Source organism: Arachis ipaensis, chromosome B05, assembly GCF_000816755.2.
Source record: "Arachis ipaensis cultivar K30076 chromosome B05, Araip1.1, whole genome shotgun sequence".
Classification (NCBI taxonomy): Eukaryota; Viridiplantae; Streptophyta; class Magnoliopsida; order Fabales; family Fabaceae; genus Arachis; species Arachis ipaensis.
Genome location: NC_029789.2, coordinates 115711777 through 115725767, shown reverse-complemented (window position 1 = coordinate 115725767; position 13991 = coordinate 115711777). Strand labels below are relative to the sequence as shown.

Below are 13991 nucleotides of genomic sequence, written 5' to 3'. Positions count from 1 at the left end.
TTATTTTTTTTATAATAACATACTTATATATTACAAAATTTACCAATGTTAAATTATTAAAAAATTATATAATTAAAACTACAATCTTAAAAATTTTTATGAAAGCACTTGTATTTAAACGATATATGAAAAAATAGAATTGAAATTAGTGTATCCAAGATATTAAAATTTTAAATTTTAAAAAAATGAGAAAAAATTGGTTAAGGGACTAGTTTGGTGCACACATTCAATTTCAAGGACTAAAATGAGTCACTTAATGCAAAATGAGGGACTAATTTGGTGTATATACAACGATGACATAATAGATGACACGTGGATGAATACTATTGCGACATGTGGCACAAACAGGCATGTGGCCAAATAACATTGTGACACGTGGCACAACCATCCACGTCAGCATGCCACATGTCACTAGTCACCACATCATCACATCATTACACGTGGCCAAATCATGAAGTGACACGTGTCACTTACAGTCCACATCATCATGCCATGTCATCACGTCGTTAATAGAAAATGGGTCAGGGACTAATATGGTGCAATTTTTTTTCAATCGCAAGGATGTAATTGGTGCAATTAGAATCTCAAAGACAATTTTAGTACATGACACCAATCTCAGAGACCATTTTGGGATTTAACTCCGGGTTACTTCGCTCTCCACCACAAAGGGCAAATCAGACATTGTATGTTAGCGTATGTATGCGTATCTTGGTTGGCAGTTGGCAAAAACAATATTTTGTTGGTGAAATAACATTTCATTTAAATTTTTGCCTACTTAAGAAAGTGATAAACCACTCTTATTTGAATAGTGTCACTTTCATATACGTTGTCTTTCCCTTGCATTTCTATATGAATATGTTAAAGTAAACCTTCATGTACTCTTCTTGTAATTAAAAAAAAAAAAAAAATAGACCATCCCATGCATTGATGATAAAAACTTCAATAAGATAAAATAACTTAATTTCTTAATGCAGTGAAGACGTTATTCACAACCTGTAGCAAATGAAGGATTTCTTAATGAAGGATTCTTTTGCCAGAAAACTAACCAACGTTCCACAAGATACACTAAGGATAACTTCAAACTACCGCCTCATTTCCATTGCTCCCATACGAACAAATTAGACAGAGGACAACTTTCAAATGACCTAACAGATGACACTAGATTCACCAAATTTGCTAGCTTATACATATATAAATGCCCTACATTGCTGTGCTTTCATAAACCTTTACAGAACCATTACACCAGAACAATGATCACAGCCGCGCAACGGGGGAGGTCAACGATTTCGTCTCCGGCAATTATGTATACATATAGACAACAGCCGTGGAAACAGAGTAGGGCTTTTACTTTTCATCACACTTGTTCATTTCCTTTGAGAATATTGTACTTGCAAAGAGGACAAGTTGCATTCATCTTTAGCCATTTCACTATGCATAAAGAATGAAAATGATGATTGCACGGAAGAGCATGGAGCTCTGTTCCATCCTCGTAAGGACAAAGGCATATGCAACATTCCTGGAAAACAAAACAAGCATAAATAAACTCAACTGAAAATAGTGTTAAACCTTAGCAGACTATGTTTCTTTATATTGATGAATGAAATGCTCAATTCTATGTTAAGCGATTTTTCTTTTTTTCCAGAGAGACAATTTATGGTATGGTAAACGTAAAAACCGAAGAGTTCAGGGCAACATCTTCAACAAAGTTCCTCTTAGCACCATGTTCATCAGGGCTCAGAATTAATACTGCCCCTCATGAGTCCGAAATTTCGTCTTGGGAGTGTGTTCTTCGTTCATTCAAATATGATGATATCCAGATTTTAAATCTAGGTTGGAGAAAATTTGAGCCCCACCAATCTAATCCAACAATTCACAAATAACCAGAATTAGAAACTCCAATATTGTGATTTTGTTCAAAGCCCTATCATCAACTGAACCTCCATCTATAATCATTTTTCTTTAACTAAAATAACAGGTCTAAAAAGGACTTGTACTAGCCCTTGTAACACAGATTTTAGCATCCATCAACTATCTTTTCTATATCATTTTTTCGGATGGCAGGGGTTACCTATATGGGCAAATTCGAGGAATATTGACACCCTCTTCAAGAACAATAGCATGGCCATGCTCATGAGTTGGAAGGAGTCCTTCTGGGACTTGGAATAAGTCATCCAATAGCTGCAGTAGCTGCTGCACTTAATGCGACAGAATCAGGGCCTCATCATTGGGAACTTAAGTCTGAAATGATGTTATAAGATAGCTCTCTTGGATTTTAAGGGCACTCAGAGCTGCTTTCCACATAGCCTTACTCCTACTCTAGGTGGGATCTCCGTTCCAATGAAAACTCCTTCCCTCCATGACTTAAGAGCCATCCATGTATGTTTCCCTTCATATTTCCCCAAACTTGCCACCCAACCAGCATGTTGAAATAGTTCCAACCTCCACTAACTCGACAAAAAAAATTGTTGGGTTGGGATTCCCTGCACCATCACCACCACATCTTCACATCTGCCTACCCCCTTTCTCTATGGAACCATGCCCTAATTCCACTCTAAAAAGTCTTAACCTTCTCATGGTAAGATAAAACTTCTTTGCTACCTTGTGGGAATGAAGTTAGCTTCATCCCCTGAATCTACTAGAACTAGTACCTCCTGCCCCAAATTGTGGTTAATCGTCAATACTATAAGAGGAAAAGTGAAGCATCATTTCTTTAACATCCACCTCCTCTAACACAGGTCCCAAGTCTTCCTCTTCCTCCTCCAATTGCCTCTCCTCTCCTTCTACCAACAACAAACACCTGATGGTGTCTTGAGTTGGCAAGTGCATTATGGGCCCAATTTGTCACTGCAGCTAAAGCACAACCTTTTCTTCTGCATCTCAACCCATTCCTCATTAGACAATTTCCATACCCCATGAGCTTTATGGCCCACCGTCACACTAGTTTTAGCCACAGCAGCTTCAGCTCAGTTACCCCCACTCCCAGTTTTAGCCCCTCCTTCATCCACACTAAAATCCTTAGGTAGTGTTCGATAGTATCCATGTTTGGCAGAGTCATGGACACTGTGGCACATGTCCACTGTTTGTTTGCTGAGACAAAACTTTTATAGACATGCTAACACACAATGCATACAAAATACATGTTTCAGTGTCCTTCCACATTTGTCCCTATATTTCCAGTTTGTTCTTCTCCCCTCTCCCTCACTCCCACCTCCTCCCTCTCTCCCTTATGCCTATACTGTCACCGCTCCTCTTCGCCTTCGTCGTTGCTGCCTTTACTCCATCTTCACCTCCTCTCTTCTTTTCACCTTAGTCTGCCTTTGCCTTCCAGATCTGTTGCCTTCCCCTTTCTTGATCTGCCTTCACTCCAACCTTCCAGATGTGTCGTGCCTCCCTCTCCCTCTCTCGATCTGGCTGAGCCTCCGCAACTGCCTCCTGATGTCATCTTCCTCTAGCTTAGCTACTCTTCATGATGTCATCTTCCTCCACCTCTTCCTCTCTTCCTGATGTTGTCTTCCTCCACCTCCTCCTTTCTTCCCTGTCGCTGCTCCCTCTAGTTCTGGTTTTCTTTTTCTTTAAAAATAATAAAAATATATTTATATATTTTTTATTAATTTATTGATTAATGTTTTTTAGAATGATTTGTGTTGTTTTAATTTGTTTGATTGAATTTGAGATTAGGCTAAGAGTTTTTAAGGTGGTGATTTGGGTTGAGATGGTGGTGATGAAGTGGTGGTGGTGGTTTGCATAAGGGTAATATTGTCACATTGATATGACATATTTGTATGTTCTTTTATGTACTTACTTACCAAACAAGTAAAAAATATTGTCTTTTATGTATTTACTAACCAATCGGGGTTTTATATCCCCCTCTTTCATATCTCATCACTATCAGAATGATTGGATCTTACACGTTTCCCACTATCCTCGCCATGTGGTAATTCTGTTACGTCAATAGGCTCCTCCTTAGTCTCTTTCACTCTCTTTTCCCTTCTGCTCTAGCTATATGTCATAGGTATATTTCCCTCTCTTAGTAATGGAACCCTAAGAAGGTTCTCCTTCCTCTGTTACAACTCCAAGGTATGTAACAAACTACCTTCACTTAGCTAGCACATGCCCTAAAGCCTCTACCATTTTACGATGAGCCTGTGGCCATTACTAGCACACACAATAAATAGACTGCCACCCTGCACACGACAATGCCCCTCTCCTGAGTGATTGTTTAACAAGAAGCTGGATTACTCACAGTTTAAGGTCTTCGGTTGTGTTTGCTTCGCTTTTCTAAAACATAAAAAGTAAAAAAATAAAAAATAAATGAATTTGCTTTACACTTTTCTAAATGAACTTTTCTGGGTTAAAATAGGCTCCTTAGGCATAGTTTGAGACACTCAAAGCTTCTCGAAGGAATTTGGGGTTCAATAGTGCTACATGTGACCTCTCCCTCTCTTGTCACTTGCATCCTAGTGTACATGGATGATATAATCATCAATGGCTCCTCTCTCTCTGACAATCAAAGGCTCATTGCTACTTTGTACAACAATTTTTGTACTCAATGATTTAGATGCCCTACACTACTTTTGGGGAATTGAAGTTTAAAGACTCCAAGATGGCTGACTATTTCTGTCTCGGCAGAAGTACATTTTGGCTACCTATCCAAAGGAGCAATACGGAAAAGGCAAAGGATATTTCCACACTAATGGCTTCAAGCCTCAAATTGTCTCATAATGGCAGTGATCCCACCTTATATGGGTCTATTGTGGGTCCCTTATAATACGAGACAGTCACTAGGTCTCAGATATCTTTTTAGTGTGAACAAAGCTTGTCACAGGAAAACCATTGGAAGTGAATAGGATTTTGAGATACCTAGTTGGCACTTGAGGTCCAGGCATTACACTTAGATCAGGGATAGATCTCAAACATCTGAATTTAAGAAGGTATTGCGATGCAGATTAGGCAACAATGTGATTGGTAGGAGGTCAGCATCTGGTGCATGAGTATACTGAGGACCAAACATTATTTTGTGGTGATCCTGGAAGCAAACGACAGTGGCAGGATTGAGTACCTAGGCAAAATACAGGAGTATGGTTGATCTCACCACAGAATTGATACGGATTCCGTCTTTAGTGTTCCTGCTACAAGGCTGGTGGTGTATTGTGATAATCTCAGTGCTATTATGTTAGCACACATTCCGTTTTTGCACAATAGGACAAAACACATGAAATTTAATCTTCTTTGTGAGAGAGAGAGTAATGGAAGGCAGTGTCTTAAACAAAGTTTTTGAGCTTAAGTAATAAACTACTTGTAACAGATTTTTGGAGATGTAGAGAGCCCAATTTCAGGGGGCATAAGAGTGACTTATATAAGTGATAGTAAAGCCTAAAGAGAAGATATTAGATGCTGTTAGTTATTACCGCTGAGCCAGCTAGAATAGGACAGACTAACTACCTAACAGCTGTCATAACTAACTATAGATAGAAAGGATTATTTACATCCTTGTATTTAAGCATAGCTCAGTGCTAAACTGTGACAAACTCCGACAGCCAAGAAGTTCAGCGGCAACATAGAGAAATTACTCCTTTTAAATATACATATAGGAGGAGAGAGATATAAATAGGAAGTGAGGAGCATTGGTTTTAGGTAGGAAAAGACTAAAGTGAGAATTGTGGAGAGAATTGGCCTCTCAAATGCCAAACATCATTTCTGTTACAGTCATACACCCTTACTCAATATACTTATTCACTGGTTTGGGACTATCACATTGATACTTCCTCTCCAGTGATTCCTCACACTACTTCTATTCTTGTTATTCGTGACTATTCATACTACTGCTTTTCTACACTCTCTCTATCCTTCGGTGATACCAGAGAACCTTACATAAACTCAGTCATAATACACATTACACATTTCTTAAACTTCTCTGTCTATCTGAATTCTCTCCTCTCAAAACTCTTAATAAATTCATTTTGGAAGGGGAATACACAACTACATATTCCCCTCAAAAAAATCAAAATGAAATAAGATTTCAAACCTACTATATGATGTTGGCAATTCCAAAGTCAGCATTCAAATGAGGACATATAATTTATTGATTTTCTCCTTTTCAGGTAACCAAACTGACATAAAAACATAGCACTTATGCAAAGATCTTTATGCATATTCATAAACATAAAAAAACTTATAGAACCTTCCATTTCTTTTTCACAAGTCATAATCTGAACTACACAAGACAAATATGAATTAATAATAGTGTTTCAGTAAACATACCGCATCCTCAGGCAAAAGTGTCCGTTCGTTTGCAACATATCCACTACTGGTTTCAATGGGAACCATTCTTCCAGCTCCCCCAGTAGGCTTTTCCTCATTGCTTAAAATTTCAAATCTGTATTTTGGAATTATACTGAGATCTGCTTCTGACGCACCTTCCTATGTATCCCAAAATAAGACCATTAGAAAAATTAGAACACACACAAATTTAAAATTTTCTGCCAGTCAGTGTCAAAGAATTTTGTTCATACCTGTCCTGCAACAGCATAGAGAATAGCAATGATGCAAGGCAAACAACAACAGAGGGCAATGCCAATTAAGCATGCCAAAACAACACAAAAGATAGCAAAGAAGACGTCAAATGCCAAAAACACAACAGCCAACCTGTAAAATTCAAAAACAAATATATCCTTACATCATTATGAACAACCTACACAGAATTCATCACGCAGTCTATGAAATAGAAAGAAATAACGGAGAAGTTCCTTTCGGTCCTCCAAAGGAACAGAAATTGATTAACTTCCCTGTATTAGCAGCATCAAATTGGTAGGTAAACGGTAGTTAATGCCATGTCATTAGTTTCATCCTTTTAAGCCCCACATCAGACCATAATTGATAGTTTAATAAATGGAGGACCAAATTGAAGATATGCACAGCAGAAAATAGAAATCCCTCCAGAGAAGTGAACAATATCCATTTGACCTTGTTTAACTTGTCAAGGTTTAATGACTATATTAAAAATCACAAATCAATATCAAAAGGAATGACTGATTCCTAATATACCACAAAGGATTTTTCCCACAAATCTTTAATAAAAACCAGGTTCTTCTATCTGCATTTCAGATTAAAATATATCTCTTGGCACATAGAAGTAATGTGTTAAGCATAAAATAAAAACAAAAAAATCTTATTTATCACTTGTATGTCTGTGAATCCACATGTTAATCATATGAGAATATCAAACCATTGAATTTTTAGTAGATAGAAATTATAGAATATCAAGACATTAGAACGATCATAAAAATATTATTCTTACTCAAAAAGTTACCAAACAAGACTCACCAGTATAAGCGTGGGGCATCTTGCAGAAGTATATCACCACCAGAGACAACCCAGTAAAAGCCCACTATCCACCAAAGGAATGAAATCCCCGTATTAAACGACTCACATCGTTTTGTGAATCTGCTTTGAAGATAAACAAAATATCTGAAAATCTTAATTACCTAATGCAATCCAAACAAGTAAATGATAATATCAATAAGACAGATTCTTATTCAACCACCAATACTACAGTAATACAATCAATGTCATGTCTACACAATGCCAAGAAACCTTTGAGGTTTACTCTAGCATGTTAAATCCTTCAGCAGCATAGTTAGTAGTTTTACCATCACATGTTAATTAATTAATGCTGGTACAACATAAACCTGAAATCTATGCAAATACTAATTAACCTAATATAAGAGGGAAAATGTTAGGATTCAACTGCAAGGTATGGGACTTGAGTCAAGTATGGGATTCCGATGGGAGGTTTATAAGGTCTTGGACACTCCAATCACAATAGCTAGCTTTTCTGATGTCGTGCTCCAATGGTTTGCATAAGAAACTACTGAAAATGTATTGCACTCCTATATTTAAAATTGAAGAAATTTATCTTTGATCAACCAGACAATAATTACACTCATCCTATCATATATCATATGTAAGTAATAATAAACAAACCAAAAGTCATTGTAAAATCCAAATATATTAATAACATTGCACATGATCAAAAACAGTGAAAATCCATTAACATATGGATCCCCTCTCAATCAATCATATGCTGCAATTAATTCAAACACACAAGGATGACACTTCATTTCACACTTCAGTTACTCTACAAAATAAAACAACTGGCAAGGACTCCTATATCAGCTCCAGCTTCAACAGTTACGTCACAGCATAAATGTACTTAGCAAACCCCAAATCCTATAAACCATGCAGATTATGAATAAGTGTATATTAGTACACCCTCATCAGGAGGTTGTCAAATGTCTATTGCGAATATGCAATCAGGCTGCAATCTTGTAATAAAACAACTATGGATCTGTTTGGTTTGTCGTCTAGGCAAGACCAGCGATTACTTTCTAGTTTTACAAACATAGTTTTGCCATGAAGAAAAATGGGGAAGACATCACGTGTGCTTTAGATTGTTTTTCTCAAGGGGAAATTTTACATTTTCAAGTGGTCATGTGAAACACAATAGTGGATTTTTATGGGAGAGGATTGAATTACAGATGTTGGATGTTTGGGGTATAAACTGTATACATAGGATAAATCCAAGGGGATTAATTGCATGCTCCTTTTTATCAATACTATACATGCTTCTTGACACTGAAGAGATATACCTACTAAGAAGGATGATAGAGAGGTATCGTAGTAATAAAAAAGATCTACATATAGTGTTTATTGACTTGGAAAAAGCGTACGATAGGGTGCCAAGGGAGATCTTATGGAAAGTTTTAGAAAAGAGAGTAAGGATCGCATATATTTGTGCATTTAAAAACATGTATGATGGGGGTACAACTAGTGTGAAGACTCAAGATGCTGTGACAGAGGAATTTCCTATTAGTATAGGATTACACTAGGGATCATCCTTAAGTCCATACATTTTCACATTAATCTTGGAAATACTCACAGAGCATATTCAAGAGCCTGTACCATGGTGCATGCTTTTTGCCGATGATATCGTCCTTATGGGAGAGTCAACGGAAGACCTAAATAAGAAGTTGGAGTTATGGAGAGAAGCTCTCGAAGTGTTTGGGCTACGCATAAGCCGGAGCAAGACGGAATATATGGAATGTAAGTTCAGCCTGCGAAGGAAAAACCCTAATATAGAGGTGAAGATTGGAGATAACATCCTACGGAAAGTTAAGAATTTTAAGTATCTTGAGTGCATCATATAGGATAATAGATAGATTGAACAGGATGTAAATCATAGGATCCAAGCAGGTTGGTCAAAATGGCGGAATGCGTCTGGTTTTTATGTGACAAAAAAGTGCCTTTAAAACTTACAAGGTAAATTCTATCGCACTGCTATCAGACCGGCTATACTTTATGGTACAGAGTGTTGGGTGGCCAAAGGGAAGTACGAACATAAACTAAGTGTTGCAGAGATAAAGATGTTGAGATTGATAAGTGGTCATACCCAATTGGATAGAATAAAGAATGAAGATATAAGAGATAAAGAGTTGGAGTAGCATCTATTGTGGAAAAGATGGTAGAATTGCGTCTCAGATGGTTCGAACATGTGAGAAGAAGACCGACAGAACACCCAATCAGGAGGGTGGATGAGATGGAAGGTGGATAAAGGGTGAAAGGCAGAGGAAGACCTAAGAGCATGAGGTGGTCAAACGAGATCTACATGTAAACGGTCTTTCTATTGACATGATACATGATAGAGCTCAATGGCGTCGTTTGATTCATGTAGTCGACCCCACCTAGTGGGACAAGACTAATGTTATTGTTTTTGTTGTTGTATACATGCTTCTTTACTAAAACTTTATCCTTATTTATTGAACCAAAAAATATTAACAAAACAGTTGGCATTTTCAAATGCATTTTAGGCCATGGTTGCTTTGCACTCCATCAAACAAATTACATTTATTCAAAACTTCATACAGATTTCTTTTCTGTTCATCTTTTCTATTCTATTCCCTCTCATTCTTTGCAGGGGTGGGTGTGTTTGCCCACTTACCTACCGTAAGATTTAGGCATTATTCATAGATTTATTTGCTCATGTACTCATCATCAAAAAGGCATTGTTGAACAACAACATACACAAGCTAATGAAATGGGGCTCTACATAAAGTATGTATATAATGGCATCAGCTGCATACCCTGCCTGAATTGGTGTAGGTGGCTAGTGGCTAGTGTTGACATGTATCTTCTCACGCCAAACCATATAGAACAAAAACAAGATGTGCTGACATATCACATGCATATGTTATGGTAGATCACAAGTATGGTGAATTTTTGCCAACTTCACTTTCATCAAATGCAACTAGGTGTAGGCTTAAAAAAACACACACGTAACAAATAGTCAAATATTCATAGAAACTATGAAGCCATGAATAATAAAGGATAAATTTGACAAAAATAGATGCCGTTCATAGGTTAAAATACCAAGATATTAAATAAATTTTTCATAAATGACTCTAACCAATGAAAGGTTGCTATGCACCACTTTTTTCTCCACATTATCATGATAGAAAATTACTTACTCTGCCCACCTCCATTGAAACCCGTTCAATTCACTATTCATGGCCCCCTAACTCATCTTGATCAACCAAACTAATCACGTCACACTATCTCCAGCAGCAAATCCATTTGTCTCTATCCAGTCACTTGATCACACTAATGTGTCTGTACTCTGTATTGCTAAGAGTGTGTTTGGTTTGGTGTTTAAAACATAGAAAAGCAAGTCCAAGTTTCTCGAACGCTTCATTTTTTTGTTTGACTACTTTTTTTCCTCTGAACACAGATGTGATTTTGTACGTTCACGTCAAACAAAAAGTTTTAGCTTTTGCTTACTTGTTACCTTTGAACTATTAATTGAGAAAATTTATTTCCTTTCTACCAATCTTGCCTTTCATTCCCTTCTTTAAAAAGAGGCATAAAGAACAATCTTACTTCACATCTGGTTTTTGCGTGGTCTCTGTGGTTCCAATATTTTTTTCCATCAAGAACTCTCAGATTTGTTTCAGTTACTAAGGTAAATATTTCAAATTTTTTTATCATGCTTTCTTTCATGTTTTGATTTTTACTTATTTTTTATTGTATTTCTTTTGTTTATATGATGAATGCTGTTGCTTTTTTCTTTTTTTTTGTTGTTTTTTTAGTGCTCTGATGTCCCATGCATGTTATTGTCTTTTTTTGTGGAGTTCTTATGGTTTCTTGTATATGAGTCCTCTTCTTCTATCAATTTACAGTTCTTTGTTTCTTTTTTGTATGGAACATTTTATTTTAGCTTTGTACAATTTTATAGATGTGGTTCTTGTATACTATGTTTATTATTATTTTCTTTTATAATATGAATTATTGATCCATTAGAAAGAGCAAATTAAATAAAAAAAACTAACCATAAATAATAATAGAATCATAAGTAGTGAAAATTTATAACCCAAACGAGTACTAAAAAGAGTATTCAGAGTAATACATAAAAAAGTACTATGTAAAAAAGTACTAGAATAGAGTACTGAAAAATTACAAAACTAACATTCTCATGTATATATATAAAATTTAAGACAAAGATAATATAATATTGTTTGATGAGACATCTTTATGCATATATATCTAAAATTTATATTTTTTTCCCTAATAGAATAATGAATAACAATGAATCTCAAGAGAAAAAAACAAATAGGACATATAAATTGATTAACAAGATTTATTTAAATATCTAAAATAAAATGTTAACATAATATAAAAAAGTTATTTAAATTTATGTCATTTTCTGTAATTTTTCATCTAAAAATAATTTTGAGTAATGTAATCCAAATATTTATTTTTCATCTAAAATAAAATGTTAACACTTATTTTTCATCAAAATCAAAATTGAAAAATCAATTTGATTCAAACTCCCATGTGTAAACTTCAATCAAATACACACTAAGTCATTCCCGTGAACTACATATCTGGCTATCTTAATTCCAAAGCATAACATACTTAATGAGCTTGATCGTAACCCCAAAATTTAACTAGGTTGACCAGTAGAAAAGCTTGGCAAGTGAACAAAGCAACTAAAGTACTATACCAACATGTGCATTCCCTGTTCTCTCTCATTTGTCATTTCCATGTCGAATTAGAATACCATCAAAATAAACTAAATTCTCAAAAACGTGATTCCACTAGCTCATTCCCGAACCATCATACCCAACACAAATTCTCATTTCTCCAAAGCTTATGTCTTTTTCATGTTCCCCCAAAAGGTCCTTGCATCTCAATTTACGGAATCAAAACTAGCACACAAACATCTTAATAAAAGAAAATTCCAATCTATAAAATAATCAGTTTAATATTGCTACTAAAAGTCAAAATCAAACCTCAACGGTGAAATAAAATTCAAACGAATTAAACATACCCGGAGTGAGAAGAGTTTCCATCACCAACATCATCATCGTCACTATCGTTGGCATCCTCAAAGCTATCAGCATCCTCGCTTTCTATGCCACTCGTCCTTCGCTGACGCCGCGAATTCCTTTGGTTCCGGCGCCGGTACTCGAGCCACACCAGCACCACGTGCAGCAGGCACTGCAGCCCATACCCGAAGATCCACAGGCGGATCGGCGTGTTCGGCCGCTCATCCAAGGTGCACGCAAGCATCACCGCTGAGACCACTACGAAGGCCATGTTCCACGACATGTCGAGCGCCACGACCGGCTTCGAGTATCCCCAGTCGGCCCGCCGCTCCTCCAGCTCCCGCGCTGCAGTCTCGCGGACCAGCATGGACGGGCCACGGCGGCCCGTGGCTCGGCCCAGCAGAAGCGCGAGGGTTGGAGCCCGAGACGCGGCGGAGGCATCAGAGTTCCCGTGGCGGGAGCGGAGGAGTGGCGCCTGGGGCTCCGCTGCCTCCCTGGCGGTTGTCTGTGATGACATGGCTAGAGAGAGAAAACGGATAGCATAATTCAAATTGAAAGGGAGAGATGGGAGTGAAATTGTTATATATTTAGGCGAAGCGGAAGTAGCGTATATTGGAACTGTGGGGGAAATCACTTTCCAGGCGGAATTGAAGATACAGTAATTTGTAGTGTGCGCGTCTAGGTCACTGAATTATAATTCCAGAGAGGAGAAGTGCCGAAAGAGGGGGAAAGGAACAAAGGAGATTAGGGGAGAAAGGATTTGTAAGTGAGGCGTTGAATGGTTGGTAAGTGTCGAAACGGTTGTTGAAAGCGCTGGGCTTTTGGGAATGCTTAGAAGTTAGATCTTGAACTTCAGCTCACTCGGTGAGTCAAAGGAAACCGGAAGAAACGGTGGTGGATTATTATCAGTATATAACTATATATGGACATTGGACAGATAATCACCCTTTTAGAGTTTTACTTATTTTATTTATATATTTATGTTAAAATAATAAATATATTAATTAAAATAGTAAATACAAATAAACATATAATAAATAAATACCTGGTTAGTTGAATAAAATGACTAAATGTAATGAATAAAATATATAACGTAATATAAAATTTATTATATTAATTTTTATAAATTTTAATATTTATATGTAATTTTAATTAATAAAAAAAATTTAAATTCCTATAATTAATAAGATAGAAAAATTAAAGATTGTGTAATTAACGTATAAAAAAAAATAAAAATATCAGATTAAGATTGGTGAATAAAATTACCAATATACTCGACCAGTTATCTAATGACATACGTGTTCCACCTAAGTTTGGGGGTTGGTGAACGAAATCGCTTGTTCACTCGACTGGTGAGTTGGTTGAGTTCAACCAACCATATTTTAATAAAATTTATAATAAGTAATATATAATAAATATTTTGAACTTAAATTCTAGAGAATAAATTTAATATTTAATAAATTATAAAATTAATTAAGGTGAAGTTAATAAAAAATGTGTAAATTATTATTTTTTTTAGTTATGCGTCTAGTCTCTCATAATTTATAACTATATATTCATATACAAAAAACCCACTAATCAATATGATCATATACCCTTACATTATATGAC

At 36.2% G+C, this 13991-nt stretch overlaps 1 protein-coding gene across 2 annotated transcripts; it reads right to left on the bottom strand.

Moving 5' to 3' along the window:
• Window positions 939–13260, bottom strand: LOC107643865 (E3 ubiquitin protein ligase RIE1). Of its 2 annotated transcripts, XR_002363400.1 has the most exons (6): window positions 12383–13260; window positions 7324–7443; window positions 6513–6645; window positions 6262–6420; window positions 2069–3570; window positions 1411–1516 (listed from the first exon to the last, which is right to left on the bottom strand). XR_002363400.1 is itself a non-coding variant. In XM_016347613.1 (5 exons), the coding sequence occupies exons 1-5, from the start codon at window positions 12895–12897 to the stop codon at window positions 1355–1357; spliced, it is 1089 nt and encodes a 362-aa protein (XP_016203099.1). In that variant the 5' UTR covers window positions 12898–13257; the 3' UTR covers window positions 939–1354. The 2 variants fall into 2 exon arrangements, 1 of the variants encoding a protein (XP_016203099.1); XM_016347613.1 differs by lacking the exon at window positions 2069–3570 and having other exon boundaries at window positions 939–1516; window positions 12383–13257.